Below are 21,569 nucleotides of genomic sequence, written 5' to 3' on the forward strand. Positions count from 1 at the left end.
GGTAAAATGAAATCAGCAAAATATAGGGAAATCCTGGAGGAAAACCTGATGCAGTCTGAAAGAGAACTGCAACTTGGAGAAAATTTGTTTTCCAGCAAGACATTGACCTCAAGCATAAAGCCAAAGCTACACAGGAATGGTTTAAAAATAACAAAAAGTTAATGTGCCGGAGTGGCCAAGTCAGAGTCCAGACTTCAATCCAATTGAGAATTTGTAGCTGAATTTGAAAAGGGCTGTTCACTCACAATCTCCATATAATGTGACAGAGCTTGAGCAGTTTTGTAAAGAAGAATGGGAAAAACTGCAGTGTCCAGATGTGTAATGCTGATATGGACCTATCCATACAGACTCAAGGCTATAATTGCTGCCAAAGATGCATCCATTAAATACTAACTTGAAGGGGGTGAGCAATTATGCAGTCAATTATGTTATGTTTAATAATTGTAATAAATTTAGACCAATTTATTGAAATTTGTTTTCACTTTAACACAAAGGTCTTTTCTATTGATCATTGTCAAAAAGCCAAATTAAATCCACTGTAATTCAATGCTGTAAAACAATAAAACATGAAAACTTCAAGGGAGAGGGGGTGAATACTTTATATCAGCACTATAGCACCTACCATCTCCCACTTTATCATTTGTACAGGCATAGAGTACACTTAAAAAAAATCCTCTATTATCTGGCACTATTCCCTGAAAATGAAAAGTGAACAGATATCTAGAAAACTTCCAGAATATTGTTGAGATAATAATCATCATGATTCATTATTATTGTACTTAGAAATATGCACTTACTTTTTTATTCATTCAGTTGTTGAGCGCTTTCAGGCTGAGCTAGCATAATTGCCATTCAGAAGATGCTAATGAGCTTCCATGAACCACTGCGGTCTTTGAGGTGTGAATATACCCACACTGTTGTTAGAGAGGGAGTTCCATAATTTTGACCCACTGATGGTAAAGGAATGGTGTTATACAGTGGATTCTGATTAATTGGTGCATTGGTTAATTGGGGCAGTTGCTTATTGGGGGACTATTCTTAAAGAACAACAAACTATTCAAGAAAATAAGCAGGATTCCATAAGACATAGGAGCAGAATTAGGCCATCCAGCCCATCGAATCTGCTCTTGTCATTGCATCATGGCTGACCCTGGATTTCACTCAACCCCATACACATGCCTTCTTGACATATCCTTTGATGCTATGACCGATCAGGAAACAATCAACTTCCATCTTAAATATACGCACGGTCTTGACCTCTGCCACAGTCTGGGGCAGAGTATTCCACAGATTCGCTGCTCACTGGCTAAAAAAAAATCTTCCTTCTGTTCTAAAAGGTTGCCCCTTAGTTTTGAGGCTCTGCGCTCTAGTTCTGGATACCCCCAATCATAGGAAACATCCAACCTATCTAGTCCTTTCAATATTTGGTAGATTTCAATGAGATCTCCAGATATTCTTCTATATTTCAGTGAGTACAGACCCAAATGTTTATTTGGGTCACTATACAGTTTAATTGGGACAGGAGAATGTTGGCGAACAGTTTCTAACTAGCATCAGCTGCATGAACTTGTGTGGCCATTGGACAGTTTTTAAATAATGTCATTTGCATGTGTTTGCATTCAAAAAGCAGTGATTTTTGTCAATGATAGTTTACGGGCAATAAGCAGTAAGACTATTTAGAATTGCTTTGCTCACTGTGGTTTCAAAGTCAGGCTTGAAGATACTAGTGAAATGAAACTACTTCACTTTTTCAGGCAAGGAAGTACAAAGAATTTTAGGGTATCAGTAAACATCTTGAATATTACAATGAAACTGAGGATTTGAAGGATACAGTTGTGGAAAATATTGTATGAAGGTAATCCATGATCTGCACTCGGTGTTTGCACACTAATGTTGTTCCATTTACAGTCAATCAAAAGAACACAGCAGTGTGATAGTTGTCCATCATATCTGACAGTGAAATCTGTGTGGGAGAGTTTTTAAAGTGGAAAAACTGTTGCACTGCGACAGTTCCGCTCTTGACCTTAGAATTCTGGGTCCAGTGGTATGAGTAGTCGTCACAAACAGGGGTCTTCCTTGGTTACAATGGATAACCATTGCTAATACTGTGCCTTATCATGCCTTTGCTCTCCTCAAAGTGTTGCAGTACTGCCTTCTTGGCTGATGGATTTCATTGTTGATCTGATTCATCTAGTCTGCCAGAGCTGACTACACAAGCTAGGACCGGGGTATGAAGCCTGGCAGCCACCCTCACCTGGTTTAGCTTGCCTGGCAAAGTCGTTTATCATGGTATGGATACTGTTGTATGCAAGCAGTTACTTGGAGCCACAGGTGAGAGCTGAGTGGGGACCAAATGGACGCCACAAGCCTTTTCACCAGAGGTGCTGTCCATTCCTGGACACACCGTACATGGCAGCAAACACTGGATGAAGTCCTCTGTCGATAACGAATTGGAAATTTATAGTACTGTTGGAGATTTATAGTACTGTAGTAGCATTCGTAGTGTTCTAATTTGTTATGTATTTATTTTTTAATGCATAGTTTGTTCCTCAGTTAAACAAAGTGTCTTTTTTTTATACCTTCTTAACTATTTGCATGAAACTTTGTCCAATTGGGACTGCCACTTAATTGAGCCAAAATGTACTGGTCCAAATGTGTCCCATTTCAGCAGAATCCACTGTATTTCTAAGTCAAGATGGTGTGTGGTTTGGAAGGCAACTTCCAGGTGTTAGTGTTCCAATGCTTTTGCTGCACTTTTCAGCTGATGGAGGTTATGAGTTTCAAAGATAATGTATAAAGGGTGTTTTAAGTTACTATTATGTATCCTGTAGGTGGCACAAACTCTCCACTTCTAATCTCCTGATGAGGACTAGCTCATGGGCCAACGGTTTCCTCTTCAAGTCAATAATCAGCTCTTTGGTCTTGCTGGCATTTAATCATTAGATATTCCGAGTCAGGGAAACAAGAGGAATAAAAATCCTCAATGTCCAAGCACCACAAAGAGCTTATCATGAAACATACACCCCTACCTTTTGCCTTCTAATCAACGGTTTGGTCCATTCTATGTATCATAGAAACATAGAAAATAGGTGCAGGAGTAGGCCATTCGGCCCTTCGAGCCTGCACCGCCATTCAGTATGATCATGGCTGATCATCCAACTCAGAACCCTGTACCTGCTTTCTCTCCATACCCCCTGATCCCTTTAACCACAAGGGCTATATCTAACTTCCTCTTAAATATAGCCAATGAACCAGCCTCAACTGTTTCCTGTGGCAGAGAATTCCACAGATTCACCACTCTCTGTGTGAAGAAGTTTTTCCTCATCTCGGTCCTAAAAGGCTTCCCCTTTATCCCTAAACTGTGACCCCTCGTTCTGGACTTCCCCAACATTGGAAACAATCTTCCTGCATCTAGTCTGTCCAATCCCTTTAGAATTTTATATATTTCAATAAGATTCCCCCCTCAATCTTCTAAATTCCAGTGAGTGTAAGCCTAGTCGATCTAGTCTTTCTTCATATGAAAGTCCTGCCATCCCAGGAATCAATCTGGTGAACCTTCTCTGTACTCCCTCTATGGCAAAAATGTCTTTCCTCAGATTAGGGGACCAAAACTGCACACAATATTCTAGGTGCGGTCTCACCAAGGCCTTGTACAACTGCAGTAGAACCTCCCTGCTCCTGTACTCAAATCCTTTTGCTATGAATGCCAACATACCATTTGCCTTTTTCACCGCCTGCTGTACCTGCATGCCCACCTTCAATGACTGGTGTACAATGACACCCAGGTCTCGTTGCATCTCCCCTTTTCCTAATCGGCCACCGTTCAGATAATAATCTGTTTTCCTGTTCTTGCAACCAAAGTGGATAACCTCACATTTATCCACATTAAATTGCATCTGCCATGAATTCGCCCACTCACCTAACCTAACCAAGTCACCCTGCATCCTCTTAGCATCCTCCTCACAGCTAACACTGCCGCCCAGCTTCCTGTCATCCGCAAACTTGGAGATGCTGCATTTAATTCCCTTGTTTAAATCATTAATATATATTGTAAACAACTGGGGTCCCAGCACTGAGCCTTGCGGTACCCACTAGTCACTGCCTGCCATTCTGAAAAGGTCCCGTATCAACAAGCTTTTGCCTCTTACTGACGTATCTAGCATGTTCAGAGTGAGCCATATTTCTGAAACACAGAACACAGCAACTCTTTATTTTCCTCTGATAGAGCAATCTTGCCCGTAGATCCTCAGTCTTGTTCTCCAACAACAGTATGTTTGCTAACAAGATGCTGGGTTAAGGGAGTTTCATTCCTCTGCGTCTCAACCTGGCTTAGAATCCTCCCCTCTTCCCTCTCTTCCAACTGTGGCAATGCCTTTTCATCTGCTTAAATATACTGTACCTGCATGCTGGAAGTTAAGCTTGCCGTCTCCTTCAGAAGATTGTGAAATAGCTAGTTCATTAAGGCAGTTCAAAAGTATGTTGCTTAAAGGGAAATTACAGGCTGCAGATTGCAGTGAGTGGAATTTAGAAGAGGTACATTTAGGAATTTTGTAAGCAGCTCACAACATGCCACTGTGGTTCACATGCACCATTTCGCTAAAGCAGTGGTCATCCAAACAGAATATTCTGTCACTTTAGCAAAGCTAAGGGGAGTCAACTGGTGAGTTGCATGCTGCAAGGTTCATGGCCTCTGACCTGTACTTTTGGTACTGGCTACTCCAGTTCATTTTCTGTATGGTTCTGTGTGGCTGAAAGCTGCAATTGCGGTTCACAATTCCATGTTTTTATAAGAAGGAAGACATGAGAGAATTATTTAAGGTATTACGTAACCTTGTGATTTTTTTAAAAAAGGAAGTTGTGAAGTCAGCAGTTTGTTGTCAACAAACCAAGAAGCGTGCTGTTACGAACCCCGTAACTGGGTCACTTACCGGCAAAGATAGAGAGGTCCGTTGAAGTCTGATGGTACTATTTTTAACAGTATTTATTGATAAAAATACACAAAATAATATCAGTGCAAACATACAGATAATATACGTCATCAATACTAAATCTAAAAGTGCAGGTATAATAATAATCAATAAGAAATAGCTCTATCGTTGTTTAGGGGATAATGTATTGTCCGATGGAAATATAAAAGTCACTCAAATTCATTCAGGCTGCAGCCTTTGGTTGGAGTCAAGAGAGAGTTTTTAGAAACTTGCCAGCTTTTCCTTTTTATGATGTCGATCCTTCCAGAGTTCCGTTGGTGTTGATTTCTCCTTTAGCTAAAGCCGTTCTTCTGTGGTAAGGCCCCAATCCCGGCAAAGGGAAAGAACGCACGCGGGCCCCCACTGGCTGTCGCTATTAAACGCTGTCACAGGATTTCTAGCGTTTCTCCTGGTGCATCTAAAGGGGTTGTTCCCCAGACCCTCTTTTATCCTTATTCACGGGGTCTCAGATGTCAATCAGGTTGGGATGATGCAATCCCTCAACCAGCCCACTCTGGTCATTCCCTGAGGGCTTCAATGAATAGTACAGTACTCAATACACAATTCCGTCTCCAAGAGACAATGGCCGTTTTCCGTGGCTTTGTCTTGCGGAGGGGCCAGGACATTCCAAAACCTTGAGGATTCTCTCTCATTTCCTGGGTCCCAGACCCGAATTAATAGCGATCTTGCGATTCTCAAGAAGGAGGGGGCTACTTTGTACCCTTCGGCCCCTCAGAGTTGTGGCACATTCGTAACAGTGCCAAGTGGGCAAGATGTTCATAAGCACAATATTGTATGAACATGTTGTAGCAAATGTGAGGAGAATAGAAAGAGTACTTAGAAGCAGGCATAAGTTCAGTGGAGTGGACTGTGAAGACTAGATATGCAGCAGAATCAATTGAGCACATGATTTCAAACTAGTCACAATGAAGTTCTTTGGACTTCTTTGTTGGAAATGGCAGAGGATGTGATTGGTAGTAGAGAAAATGAGTTTGCTTTTTGGAATAATCCTAGGATACTGGCAAATGCTAAATGTGTCTAATTCTCTTCTGCACCAGAAATGGTTGGTGCTATGTCATTGAACTTGAGAAAACTTCAATTATAAGGTTAAGTATCCCACATTTGGGCTGCATGACATCCCTGGGATCAAATCCCAGTTATGTACCAGAATTGCTCAGAACTCTGTCATTGTACTTGAGCAAACAACATTTGTATGGTTTAGTATGTACACACTTGGGCCTGCATGACTTTACTGGGAGATGAAGCTTCTGCTTGAAACATAATAGTAAAAAGTGGGCAGAGTGCTATAGGTGGAAAATGTTAAGAAAACACAAGCTATATTGAAGGACAAATAAAGTAATATAGTGGCTTCTGTATTAAAGAGCAATATCAGGTTGGTAGGTAGGATGGAGAAGTAACTTTTAACTGAGCTAACCTTGCCAAGTGATAAGTCATTAGGAAACATAGTCACTGTTGTTACAATGAGATAGAAATATTATTGCTCATTTTTTAATTTCACATGATTGTTACATGGTATGATCTTGGTATGTGCCTTTGAGCAGTATTGTTTAGGTCAGGCAGCATCCTGGGAAGTGGATAGTCAAAAATTTGGGTTGAGCCACTTAACCTGGAGTGAGCATTTATTTAACATACTAAAAGCAGGAAAGTTACACAATGACACATTCTAAAGAAAGTCTTGATTGGATCGCTGCAGTTAATGGATTCAGTTAGAAATTAATATTACAAATTATAATTATAGATTATAATTGTATTACACCCCTTTTTTAGTTCATTGGGTCGAGACATTATCCCAATCCATTATTGTTTGAGCTTGTCCTTCCAGAGAGCTGGATTACATCAGTGTCAGAGAAATGCTTTGACAAGCAATACAAATCTAACAAGGAACTGTTGAAATGTGAATACCCATGGAATATGTGCCAAACTTTGTTATATTGTTTGTTTAATGTAAATTATATCTGTTTTCCTCCAGCTCTGCTCTGAAATCTGACGGAAGCTCATCAACCGCCACCACCTCTAATGCCTCCTCGGGGCCACCTGCCAAAGTTTGTCTAGTTTGCTCAGATGAAGCATCTGGATGTCATTATGGTGTTCTTACTTGTGGCAGTTGCAAAGTGTTTTTCAAAAGAGCAGTAGAAGGTAAGGAGTGGATCATAATTTATCCATATGCCATAGATAAGATGAACAAAATCAAATTCTTTTCATAAATCCATGAGTGCTGGTGTGCCAAAATATTAAAGCAAAATACTACAAAAGAAAAGAAGCCATGCGGTGAAATTTGCTTGTTCTTAAATAAGATTATGCAAAACATGCATTATGAAAATGGACTACCATTCCATACCAGCCAGCATTTACGCTCCACTTGAATAGTCTCCAATCTTCTGTCATGTTAACTTATCATTGTAACTTTTGATTCCCCTTTCCCAAATGCTCAGCCAGCCTTCTCGTAATTAAATATAGGCAGTTGCTGCTGTTACTCCTTGGCAGCAAGTTCCATAGCCTGGCCATTCTTCTCAATTTCTTATTGGATTTCTTGGTGGCTCCCTTGTATGGATATCTTCTACTTGCACTCTTTCCTACAAGCAGATTCTTTTCTCTTTATGTACACTATCATGTCCTTTTTTAAGATTTAAAAGATTTTGTTTAGTTCACACTCAATTACCACTCCATATGTTCTAGTTAATAATGATCTAGTCAGCCAATCTTTCCCTATAACTTGGGCCCTTTAGTCCTGGCAACACCCTCTGTATTCTTTCCAGTTTAACCACATCTTTCCTGTAACAGGATGACTGACCAAAACCATAAGTAGTATTTCCACTACGGGCTTGCCATCTTAAAGCATTTGCAGCATCATGTCCCAACCCCTTTGCTTACTGCAAAGACCAGCATAGTAAAAGCCTTTTCCTTCTGTGACACTGCTTTCAACAAATTATGCACTCCTAATTTTTATCTTTGTTTTTCATTTTGCCCTTTTTGTACCTTCTTAGCAGTTCTTTTTATTGTGTAGCTTTCCTTGTCTGGTGGATTTGTGTTTTGCATTTAAGAGGGGTGACTGATAAGTTCGTGGCCTAAGGTAGAAAGAGATGAGTTATTAACTTCAACCTTTCTGCATTTTCACTCAGAGTTGAACTGCACGTGCATGTAATGAGAGCTGTATAACTCATCTCCTTCTATCTTAGGCCACAGACTTATCAATCAGCCCTGCTGTGGACCACTTCTGCAAAGAAAGGATCCGTATGCTCCACGACCACTGGACTAAATGTGTAAATGTAGGAGGGGACTATTGACTCCTTCTACCTTAGGTCACAAACTTATCAATCACCCCTCATATTTAGGAGTTTGCTTTTGGTTAAATATTGGTCATTTAGATCATTTGTTCCTTTGATAGTTTAAATATATAAGTAGACATTTTACCTTTCTGGTATACACTGATTTTATGGGAAGATTAAATCATTATGTTAAGTCCATCTGTGTAGTTACCCATTTAGTGTTCATCTTTGTCTGCTGTAGTTATTTTAAATTTAATGCCCTGGTTTGAATCTTTACTTTTTTATTCCTAATGTAATATTCCACAAGATATTCTGTCATCATATTTTTTACTGATTAATTGTTATTTGTTATTCAAACCTAAATCCAATGCCGTTTACTGTGTTATCAGTTATCACATATCAACTCTGAAATCTGTTCCAAGTGCATGCTGGCATTTTGAAGATACCAGACCGCAAGTGCTGTAACCTGGAGTATTAAAAACATAGACTGCTTGAGGAACACAGCAGGTCAAGCAGCAAAAGTTCTAATGCTGGGTCATGACACAAAATATCAACTATCCCTTTTCCTTCCCTGATACTGGTCAACCTACTGAGTTTCTCTAGCAGTTTTCTTTGCATTCTGATATTTTGTTGCCTTCAAGAATAGAGATAGTTTGATTTTTTTTCCCCAGTCCTATACTGAAATCAGTGTCTCCCTTGAAAAACTTACTTGTTGCTACCTGTTTCTCCGAGTTCCATATATTTATGAGTATCATTACATCACTTAAAGTCATTGAGTCATAGAATATTACAGCATTGAAACAGGCCCTTTGGCCCATCTACTCAAAGCCAACCAATTTAAACCGCATACACCCATCAATCTGCACCTGGACCTTAGCAATCCTGTACTATCCATGTACCTATCCAAACTTCTCTTAAGCATTAAAATTGAACTCGCATGCACCATTGCACTTGCAGTTCCTTCCCACTCTCTCAACCCTCTGATTGAAGAAGTTTTCCCTCATGTTCCCCTTAAACATTTCACCTTTCAACCTTAACCCACGACATCCAGTTATAGTCCCACCCAACCTCAGTGGAAAACCAGCTTGCAATTACCCTATCTGTATCCCTCATAATTCTGAATACCTCTATCAAATCTCTCCTCAGTCTTCAGCATTCAAAGGAATGAAGTGCAGATCTATTCAATATTTCCTTCTAGCCCAAGTCCTCTAGTACAAGCAACATCCTTGTAAATTTTCTGTACTTTTTCAACCTTATTTACATCTTTCCTGTTCGTGTGTGACCAAAACTGCACCCAATACTCTAAATTAGGCTTCACCAACATCTTGTACAACCTCAACATAACATTCTATCTCCTGTACTCAGTAGTACAATTTATGAAGGCCAATGCACCAAAAGCTTTCTAAACTACCTGTGCCGCCTCTTTCAATGAATTATGGACCTGTATTCCAATTCCCCTTGTTCTACCACACACCTCAATGCCCTATCATTCACTGTGTAAGACCTAACCTGGTAGACAACACCTCACTTTTGTCTGCATTAAATTTCATCTGGCAATTTTCAGCCCATTTTCCAGCTGGTCCAGATCTCACTGCAAGCTCTGATAGTCTTCCTCGCAGTCCACTACACCCGCAGTGTTGGCGCCATCTGCAAATTCGCTGATCCATTTAACCACATTATCATCCAGGTCTATCATATAGATGACAGACAACACTGGAACCATCACCAATCCCTGCAGCACTCCACTAGTCACAGGCCTTCAGTCAGTGAGACAACCATCTACTACCACTCTCTGACTTCTCCCACAAAGCCAATATCTAATCTAGGTTACTACCTTATCTTGAATGCAAAGCAACTGAAATATCCTGACCAACCTCCCATGTGAGACCTTGTCAAATTTTTTAAAATCAAAATATACTTTATTCAAAAATAAAATTATGTACAATAAACCATTCAATGACTCTCAGTCCTTTACAAATGTTTCCATTACAGTCTTTACATTCCCACACTTCAGCCACCCACATGGCACTCTGTTACTTCATATTTACATACACTTGTTGAGGGGTATACACCCCGCTCCCTTACCCCTCAACTCCTGCGGGAGAAGAACCCTAGACTGTGGTCTTTCCCCACCAGGCCCTTGCGGTGGCTGCACTAAGTCTGAGTGTGTCCCTCAACACGTACTCCTGCAGCCGAGAATGTGTCAGTCGGCAGCATTCCCCACGGACATCTCCATGTGCTGGTAGACCATCAAGTTTCGGGCCAACCAAGGAGCATCTTTCACCGATTTGATGATCTGCCAGCAGCACCGGATGTTGGTCTCCATGTGCGTCCCCGGGAACAGCCCGTAGATCAGAGAGTCCTCTGTTACGCAGCTGCTAGGGATGAACCTCGGTACTGTCCCTTCCATCCTCCTCCACACCTTCTCCGCAACGCACAGTGTGCAAAGAGGTGGGTCACCGACTCCTCCTCACTGCAGTCCTCCCGTGGGCAGAGGGGTGTGGAGACGACGTTCCGGACGTACAGGAGGGATCGGACTGGGAGGGCCCCTCTCACCACCAGCCAGGCGAGGTCTTGGTGCCTGTTGGTGAGGTCTGGCAATGAGGCATTTTGCCAGATGAACTGGACGGTCTGCTCAGGGAACCACCCCACTGTGTCCATCATGTCCTTCTCCTGCAGTGTCTGCAGGACCTTACGTGCTGACCACCGCCTGATGGCCCTGTGGTCAAAGGTGTTAACCTGAAAGAACTTCTCTACAAAGGACAGGTATGGCAGCAACGACCAGCGGACAGGGGTGTTGCATGGTAAAGGGGCCAGACCCATCCTTCGTAGCCAGGGCAACAGGTAGAACCTGGGCACATAGTGGTACTTGGTGCCCACGTACCTGGGATCCACATACAACCTGATGCAGCCACACACGAAGCTGGCCATCAGGGTGAGGGCGACATTGGGAACATTTTTGCCCCCGTTGTCCAGGGACTTGTTCATGGTGGTCCGTCTGACCCGCTTCACCTTGAATCTCCAGACGAATCTGAAGACGGCCCGGGTGATTTCCGAGCTGAAGGAGTGGGGGACTGGCCACACCTGCGCCAAGTACAGCAGCCCTGAGAGCACCTCACACCTGATGACCAGGTTCTTGCCCGCTATCAATAGGGACCGCCCTCCCCACAGTCCCAGTTTCTTTTGACATTGGCAGTCCGCTCCTGCCAGTTCTTGTTGCATGCCTCGGCCCCTCCGAACCAGACCCCCAACACCTTCACGTGATCAGCCCTGATGGTGAAGGGGATGCTGGATTGGTCAGGCCAGTTGCCGAAGAACATGGCTTCGCTCTTTGTGTGGTTGACCCTGGCCCCCGACGCCTGCTCGAACTGTTCGCAGATACTGATCAGCCTGCGAACTGACCTCAGATCAGAGCAGAAGACGGTGACATTGTCCATGTACAGGGAGGTTTTGACTTGGGTCCCTCCACTGCCTGGCAGCATTACCCCTCTTATGCCCCCATCCCTCTTGATGGTTTCGGCAAAGGGTTCTTTGCAGCACACGAATAAGACGGAGAGAGGGCAGCCCTGCCTGACTCCAGACCTGATGGGGAAGCTGTCTGTTTCCCACCCATTGACTTGGACTGCGCTACAGATGTCTGTGTGGAGCAGTTTGATCCAATTCTGGATTCCCTCCCCAAATCCCTCGCTAAAGTCCAAATAGACAACATCGACTACCTTGCTTTCATCTATGACACAGTAAAATAGTGATTAGCACAACACTTTACAGTACAGGAGACCCATGTTCAATTCTCACTGCTGCCTGTATGAAGTTTGTATGTTCTCTCCTTGACTGCGTGGGTTTCATATGGGTGCTCCAGTTTCCTCCCAAAGTCTAAACATACCAGTTCATAGATTAATTGGTCATTGTAAATTGTCCTGTGATTAGGCTAGGCTTAGATCGGGGAATTGCTTGACAGCACAGCTCGAAGGGCTGGAAGGGTCTATTCTGCCTGTATCTCAATAAGTAAAAAAATAAATTAGCCGGTACCTCACCTGTTGTTAAGAATGATTAAAATTGCTCTGGTAGGACCCCTGCAATTACTGCGCTTGCCTCCCACAGGGTGCGAGAGAACACCTTGTCAGGGTCTGTGGATTTATCCACCCCAATTTGCCTCAAAATTAAGGCTATGGATGACTCTTTATCTTAAGGTGTTCCATGGTCTTCCTTTATGTTGTTTCCACTTTGTATGATCAAACATTGGAAAGTCCTTTGTCTTATAAATGTAATTACTTCATTCAGCAATACTGTGTTGCCATTCCTGCTTCCTTTACAATCTCCTGGTCTTCCAAAGGTCCGACTGCTTAGATTGTTCACTCTTTATTATTCCCAAATTAGTTGTATGTGCCTTTGGAGCAACAAATGCACAGTGCTGAAGGAAATCAGCAGGACAGGCGGCATCTATGGAGGGCAATAAACAGTTGATGTTTCATTTCTTTTTATAGATGTTGACTGACCTGCTGAGTTCCTTCAGTAATTTGTGTACTTGTCCAGGTTTCCAGCATCTGTAGAATTTCCTGCATTTTGCACTTCATTGCCTCTGAACCAATGGAAAGTTCTAATGTTAGTACTGGTAGTGATATCGTCATTTAATTTTATTGTTTTTCTTGTAGGGCAGCATAACTACCTCTGTGCTGGAAGGAACGATTGCATCATTGACAAGATCCGTCGAAAGAACTGCCCAGCTTGCCGTTTTAGAAAGTGCCTCCAGGCTGGGATGAACCTTGATGGTAAATGTGGTTCACCAATGTATAAGAAATAATGTTAATTTGTAAAAGTCAGGCCATTAAGATCAAATGGTTAAATGCTGAGGTAATGGGAATGTTGGTAATCAGAAATATCTGAATACCGTTGCATCTAAATCAGAGATATAATATGTGCTGTGGGATTAGCAAAACTGATCATTTGTAATTTTTATAATGAATGGTTTGGAGCATAACGACAAAGCTGTTTTCCTGAAGATATTTTGGAGCATACTTGGAATTGTATGGCATACACCAAGTACATAATTTTAGCTCCTTTTCCAAGGAACAATATAGTTAGTTTTGTGCTACACAAGTTTATTCAATAGAATTCAGGACTGAAATAATTGCTTGTGAGAAGAAATTGAAGGATTAGTCTATTACTAAAATTTTAGAAGAATGAGAATCTCATTAAGGTCAATAATAGACAGATGTTGGGAGACTATTACCCTGACTAGCAAATATATAATTAGAAGATCTGTGATTGGAAATACAAAGATGACCATTTAGGACTGCTGATATTAAGGAATGTGTTCATTTGACTTGTGATCCTTTCAACTCAAATGCAGATACTTGTGAATAGTCATTACACAAGTCATTAAGTATATTTGTTGCTGAACCTGCCAGCTTTGTAGATTCCAAGGCTATGTACAAATATTTGTATAGTCCAGAAAGATGTAGTTTAGGTTGATAAGGTAATTGAATGGTAGAGCAGACCTGAAAATCAAATAAACAACCTTTGATCCTTTGATGCTTTTGTTGTATTTAATCCTCCTAGCAAAACCTCCTGACATGGCATTAACCTCTGCGTAACGTAGTGATAAGAGTGAAGCTTCTGATGTAGTTTCTTCAGCTTCTATCGCGCAACTGATTCTGTATTTACTTATTTGTACTTCATCTATCTTGTGTTCTGCTCGAGTTTGTCTACTTTTACACCAAATCTCAAGGAATGCCCTTATAAATCCAGATCAGCCCTGTTCTTTTCATTTTGCCACCTCCTACCCTACAATTATTTATGCTTGTGTCAAACAAGTATTAGCTTTCTCTTTTTGCCAACCCATTGTTGCCCAATTTCTGCAGGCTTCAAATAAATTTTAATCCTATGTTTTGTGTATTTTACAGTTGACTATCAAAACTTCATTAGTTTCAAAATATTGGAGAAGGATATAACTGGCCCACAGATTAAGATTCTGAATCAGAGATAGGCCACTTTTGATGACATTGTAAGTGATTTGGCAAGCATGGGTTAGGATAGGCTGGTTTTTGGCAAAGTGGGACCTTCAAAAGTGAAATATTAAGAGTACAGAATCTCAATAGGTTTCAATAGGTATTTAATGTTGGAGAAATGTATACAATATACATCCTGAAATTCTTTTTCTTCTGTACATTCCAAAGAGAATAAAAAAGTAAAGCTGACATTTAGGAGACCTTGACTGTTGATTATCGAAGGATATTGAAGCCCTGGGGGATTAAAAAAGGAGACACATGAGCTATAGGCAATTAGGAGCAACTGGAGTGCTGAAAAAGTATAAGAAATGCAGGAGAAGACTTATCAGAAAATGGAATCCTTGTGCAGAATTCCCCAAAGGTTAATTTGCAGGTTGAGTGTGGCGAGGAAGGCAAATGCAATGTTAGCATTCATTTCAAGAGGACTAGAATATAAAAGCAAGGATGTAATATTAAGTATTTAAAAAGCACTGATGAGGCCTCATTTGGAGTATTTTGAGCAATTCTGGGCCCTTTATCTTAGAAAGGATGTGCTGAAACTGGAGAAGGTTTAAAGGAGGTTCACGAAAATGACTCGAGGATTAAATGGCTTGTTGAATGAAGAGTATAGAATACAAAAGAATGAGGGATGACCTCATTGAAAGCTATCGAATGGTGAAAGGCCTTGATAGAGAGGATATTTCTTATAGTGGGAGAGTCTAAGAGCAGAGGACACAGGCTCAGAATAGAGGGCCGTCCTTCTAGAACAGAGTTGATTTTTTTTAGCCAGTGAGTGGTGAATCTGTGGAATGCTTTGCCACAGGCAGCTGTGGAGGCTGTCTTTAAGTATATTTAAAGCAGAGATTGATAGATTCTTGATTGGTCAGGGTGTGAAGGGATACAGAGAGAAGGCAGGAGATTGGTGCTGAGAGGAAAATTGGATCAACCGTGATGAAATGGTGGAGCAGACTCAATGGGCCAAATGGCCTAATTTTGCTCCTGTATCTTATGGTCTTAAAAGTCAGGAGGGCAAAAGGAGGACATGTGGTTGCCCTGGCAGGCAAGTTGAAGGAGAATCCCAATGGCTTCCATCGCTATGTTAAGAGCAAAAGGATATCAAGAAACAATCTTGAAGATCAGTGTGTTCATCTATACAAGGAGCCAAAAGAGACAGGGGAAATCTAAAATAAATTTTTGCATCTGTATTTACTCAGAAGACAGACAGTCTGTAGAAATAAGGAAACAGAGTAATAAGTTCACTGGCCATATCCAGATTGTGGAAGAAGTGTTTGTTGTTTTGAGGTAAATTAGGGTAGATAACCCAGGCCTTAACCAGGTGTCTCTTTGGACCTTGTAAGAGGCTAGAGCAGAAATTTAGAGACTCAGGCAGAGATATTTAAAATGTTCTTAGCAATGGGTGAGGGGCTAGAGAACTAGAGGATAGCTAACGTTGCTCTGTTCAAGAAAAGCTTAAGCCGGATGTCAATTCTGAGTCAATTATTGGAAGCTATTATAAGGGACGGGATAGATGAGTATTGGAAAATCAACGTGGTTTTGGGTGTAGCAAGTCAGGTCCAACAAAACTTTGAGAATTTTTTGAGGAAGTTACCAACAAGATTAATGAAGGAAATGCAGTGAACTTAGACTACATGAATTTTAGCAAAGGCTTTGACAATGTTCTGCATGGGAGACTGGTCAAGAAGGGAAAGTCATTAAGTATTCAGGAAAAAGTAGTCAATTAGATTCAATATTATCTTAGTGGGAGAAACCAGAAAATGCACTGAGATGTGAGGTAGGTCAAAGCATCCAATATTCCTTGAAAGTAGCATCACAAGTAGATGGGGTCATAAAGAGATGCTTTAGCACATTAGCCTTCATAAATCAGGACATTGAGGATCATGTTTAATATCACTGGAATATGCCTTGAAATTCATGAAGAGCAAGGGAATTACTGTTTCACTTGGATAGATTATTTTAATCCTTCCATGACAGGAAGAGGTAAAAGGCAAATGTTGCATCCCCTGCAGTTATATGTGAAGGTGTTGTGGGGTGGGAGTTGAATGTTCAAGTTCAAGTATATTGACATTCAGCCATACACGTGTATACAGCTAAAGGAAACATTTTTTCCTCTGAGGCCAATATGCAAAACACAGTACATACAGTAGAGATAGAGAAGAACTGGGAGCCACTGAAGGAATGGCCTAAAAGTGGTAAGTAGGGAAGATGTGCCAGGCAGTGGAATCTCATTCCAGAGGGCAGAAATTCAGGAAGATGAGTTGTGAATGTGGAGACTGGTGAAGTGGAAAATGAGAATAAGGCCATTTCCTATTCTTTCTCTGTCAGTAGATATGTGGAAAATTAAACAGATGTGACTGAGGACCTGAATTATATTCTTGTTTCCTGATGAAATACAATAAGTGGACTCTAGTTAATAGGGCCATTGGTTAATCAGGGCAGCTGTTTATTTGGGACATTATGCTGTTTCATTGGGGCAGGCAACTGTTGAACGTTTTTTAACCAGTATCAGTCATGTGGCTGCTAGACACTACACCATGCTTGGAGCAAACAGTTTTTAAGTAGCATCACTTGCATGTTTGTGTTCAAAATGCAGTGATTTTTGTCACTGGTAGTTAGAAACTAATAAACAATATGATAATTCAGAACTATTTTCCTCACCAACATTTCAAACATTTATGCTTGGAAATGCCATAAATGACTGGGAGTAAACACGTTACTCAGCTTGTCTTTTTTATGCTTTATTTTTGTTTGCATAAAACTTCGGCAAATGCTTTAATTGGGCCAAAGTGTACCGGTCCCAATTAACCAGAATTGTATTTCCCATTTCCAGGTATTTTAAAGTAATTTACTGCATTGTGGTTCACTGGAATAAACACTCTCTGCATAGTCTACATAGCATTTGAAATATATCTCTGAAATTTTGTGTTCAAAAGTTGTGATGTTGCTGGCACTTACTGACTATCCCAACATTGTTGTTGAAAAGAGGAGTTGGTTAAGAGTTAGCAATACATCTATTAATTAAATCATGATTTGTTGATGCCATGTTGTCAATCATAACACTGGTCTTTCCGATAAGTTTAGCTCTCAGATTTGGTATCCACAGTAAATCTAAATCCAAATTTTTGTTTATAGCTCGGAAGATGAAGAGAAAGGTGAAAGCACCACATACCAACAGCTCAGAAACTACTTCGAAAGCAGTTTCACAAGATGTTTCTTTAGTTCGCCCTGTTTTGAATCCAGCTGTATTAACGATCCTTGAGGTAATTGAGCCAGAACTCTTGTATGCAGGATATGACAGCTGTCTCCCTGATACACCTCACCGGCTTCTATCAGGATTGAATAACTTGGGTGGGCTACAGATGATCTCAGTTGTGAAATGGGCGAAATCTCTACCAGGTAAGTGATCATCCATTGTGTTTTGAAAGTTGGTAAATAGTTCTTTAAAAAGACATTTATATTTAAAAAGAATAAATATGTCACCATCAAAAGATTATGGCAGTTAGGGAATGATGAACTATTTAATTACAAGGATTATATTTGAATTATTGAATTATGGAACTGGCACACAAATGAAGCTATTTAAGGTTGGGAGCACTGGCTCCATGCAGGTGGAAAAGAATAACATAAAATTGAAACAATACTGTGCCTCAGATTGTTCAGTCTAGTGATATACAGTGCTTTGAAAAAGTATTCAGTCCCTACAGCTAGTTTTACATTTTACTGACTCATTTTCTAAATTTAAAATGGAGTGTTTAAACTAATCTACAAAACATTGTGTATCGTGACAAATCCAAAGAAAAATTCCAAAACTTAACCACAAATTACTAAAAATAAAAAAACGAACTTGAGAGGCTGAAAATGTATTTATCCTCTTTGTAATTATATGCTTATTTTTTGTCAGGTACAACACCGTATATTACCTTACTGACTCACCCAGTTTTTGATCATGAAAATTGGAGGATCACCTGTCTTTAATTCATAAGGATAAATACAACCCCCCCCCCCCCCCCATAAGGTCCAAAAGTATGGTGGATTTTCAACAGATCAAATCAAAATGTAACAAAAGAACATTCAAGACAAGTCAGGGAAATGATAATAGAGAAGCACAAATCTGGGGAGGGGAACAAGGCCATCTCAAAAGCACTGAACATACCTTGGAGCTCAGTGTAGTTCATTGTGGAAAAAGTGGAAAAATATGAAAACACAGACAGCCACACTGCCTAGGTCAGGTCGCCTTTCTAAACTTAGTTGCTGGAGAAGAATGGCACTTGTGAGAGAGGCTACTGTGATGCTATCAGTCACTGCAGAAGTCAGAGGCTGCAACTGGAAATGAAGTTTATGGCTACACAATCTCTCAAGGCCTTGTATGAAAATGGTATTCATGGAAGAGTGATGAGGAATAAGACCTGTCTTAAAAAAAAGCAAGCAGTAGCATATCCTTGTCCATCAAGATTTTGCAGTGTCACTTAGAGGATAGTGTAAGTACGTCTTCTGGTTGGATGAGTCTAAAGTGGAATCTATTGGCCTCAATGTGGCGTAAATTTAATACCGCACATCAACCAGGTAACACTATCCCTACTGAAGACTTGTATCTTACATTTTAGGAACAACTTCTTTGCCTCCACCTTCAGATTTCTGACCGCAAAAAAACAAATTTCACGGTGCAGTATGTGCATGAGATTCTGAGATACTGAAAATCCACAGCTGCAGACACAAAATGCTGGAAGAACTCAGCAGGTCAGGCACCATCTGTGGAAAGGAATAAAGAGTCAGAATTTTGCGCCAAGATCTGATGAAGAGTCTCAGCTCGAAATGTTAATTCTTAATTCTTCTCCATAGATACTGCCTGACCTGTTGAGTTCCTCCAGTATGCTCTGTGTGTTCCATGACATATGTCAGTGATAATATACCTGCTTCTGACTCTTGAGCAGATCTTGCTGGCAGCTTGCAAAATCCGTTCCCTAGCTGACAGAGCTCTGAGAAATGTTAGTTCAATCGATCAACTCTGGCAGAACCATTTAAAATGTGTAAAAATAAAAATATAAGAATTAAAAGAAATAAAATTAACTAAAATCACAAAAAAAAGAAAACATTAAACCAAAATAATTTTGCAAACAAAACATGGTTAATTACCTTCATTCCCACAATTTTCCTTAGACCCTAAAGTCACTGAATCTGTATGATTGAAGAGATAATTTCTCCTCAGCAAGTTTTAAAGCATTTCTATAATGAGGGAGTTCTGCTGAACTTCACCAGCCAGATTCATTCCAATATAAACTACATTAACTACTGGCAACAAAACAAGGTCAAGATTGTCATTTGACAGAATCACCAAATCAATGCGTGTGTCTTTCAAAACTGTAAAACAAACACATTTTAATAATACAAAAAATTACTGATGAAAGTGGCAGACGAAAAGTTCAATAACTGATCGCAGTAAAGTTGACAGTTCTGCTTTGAAATGCATCTAGTGTACACCATTTTAAGAGAGCTTGTTAAAGAAAAAGGAGTTTGTCTTTGTTACTGTTTCTTTTATTATTCATTTCTCAAATGTAATTATAACTGCCAAGGCCAGCATTTTCGTATCTCTAGGACTTTCCTCCTTGAAGTGAAGGAGGAGAGAGGTGACATGATAAGTGGCATAGATCATGTGGACAGTCAGAGACCATTTCCTAGGACAGAAACGGCTAATATAAGGGGGCATAATTTTAAGGTGTTTGAAAGAAAGTATGGGGGGGAGGGCTTGTCACAGGTAATTTTTGTACACAGTAGTAGGTACGTGGAATATGGTGCCGGGTTGGTGGTAGAGGCAGATACATTAGGGACATTTAAGACACTTTACATAGGTACATGGGTAATAGAAAAATGAAGAACTATGTAGGAGGAAAGGAATATTCTTTGCTTAAAGTTGACACAACATTGTTGGATGAAGGGCATGTATTTGTGCTGTAATGTATGTTCTACCTCTGTGAAGTTGGGTAGATAGATAGTTAGATACTTTATTCATCCCCATGGGGAAATTCAACTATTTTTCCAATGTCCCATACACTTGTTGTAGCAAAACTAATTACATACAATACTTAACTCAGTAAAAAAATATGATATGCATCTAAATCACTATCTCAAAAAGCATTAATAATAGCTTTTAAAAAGTTCTTAAGTCCTGGCGGTAGAATTGTAAAGCCTAATGGCATTGGGGAGTATTGACCTCTTCATCCTGTCTGAGGAGCATTGCATCGATAGTAACCTGTCGCTGAAACTGCTTCTCTGTCTCTGGATGGTGCTATGTAGAGGATGTTCAGAGTTATCCATAATTGACCGTAGCCTACTCAGCGCCCTTCGCTCAGCTACCGATGTTAAACTCTCCAGTACTTTGCCCACGACAGAGCCCGCCTTCCTTACCAGCTTATTAAGACGTGAGGCATCCCTCTTCTTAATGCTTCCTCCCCAACACGCCACCACAAAGAAGAGGGCGCTCTCCACAACTGACCTATAGAACATCTTCAGCATCTCACTACAGACATTGAATGACGCCAACCTTCTAAGGAAGTACAGTCGACTCTGTGCCTTCCTGCACAAGGCATCTGTGTTGGCAGTCCAGTCTAGCTTCTCGTCTAACTGTACTCCCAGATACTTGTAGGTCTTAACCTGCTCCACACATTCTCCATTAATGATCACTGGCTCCATATGAGGCCTAGATCTCCTAAAGTCCACCACCATCTCCTTGGTCTTAGTGATATTGAGACGCAGGTAGTTTGAGTTGCACCATATCACAAAGTCCTGTATCAGTTTCCTATACTCCTCCTCCTGTCCATTCCTGACACACCCCACTATGGCCGTGTCATCAGCGAACTTCTGCACGTGGCAGGACTCCGAGTTATATTGGAAGTCTGATGTGTACAGGGTGAACAGGACCGGAGAGAGTACGGTTCCCTGCGGCGCTCCTGTGCTGCTGACCACCGTGTCAGACCTACAGTCTCCCAACCGCACATATTGAGGTCTATCTGTCAAGTAGTCCACTATCCAATCCACCATGTGAGAGTCTACTCCCATCTCCGTTAGTTTGTGCCTTAAGATCTTGGGCTGGATGGTGTTAAAGGCACTAGAGAAGTCAAGGAATGTAATCCTCACAGCACAACTGACCCCCTGTAGGTGAGAGAGTGATTTGTGCAGCAAATATGTGATAGCATCCTCCACTCCCACCTTCTCCTTATACGCAAACTGAAGAGGATCCTGGGCGTGCCTGGTTTGTGGCCTCAGATTCTGTATTATCAGTCGCTCCATGGTCTTCATCACGTGCGACGTCAAAG

General features: G+C 40.9%; 1 protein-coding gene across 4 annotated transcripts in view; it reads left to right on the plus strand.

The window, feature by feature from the left end:
• LOC140739298 (glucocorticoid receptor-like) overlaps positions 1-21,569 on the plus strand; it is a 101,602-nt gene that overhangs the window by 57,112 nt on the left and 22,921 nt on the right. For all 4 annotated transcript variants that reach the window (XM_073067458.1, XM_073067460.1, XM_073067459.1 and 1 more), the window contains exons 3-5: positions 6,958-7,124; positions 12,907-13,023; positions 17,392-17,655. In XM_073067458.1, coding sequence (XP_072923559.1) covers positions 6,958-7,124; positions 12,907-13,023; positions 17,392-17,655 — 548 coding nt within the window. The remainder of the gene's footprint in view (positions 1-6,957; positions 7,125-12,906; positions 13,024-17,391; positions 17,656-21,569) is intronic.

This window comes from Hemitrygon akajei, chromosome 15, assembly GCF_048418815.1.
Source record: "Hemitrygon akajei chromosome 15, sHemAka1.3, whole genome shotgun sequence".
NCBI classification, from domain to species: Eukaryota; Metazoa; Chordata; class Chondrichthyes; order Myliobatiformes; family Dasyatidae; genus Hemitrygon; species Hemitrygon akajei.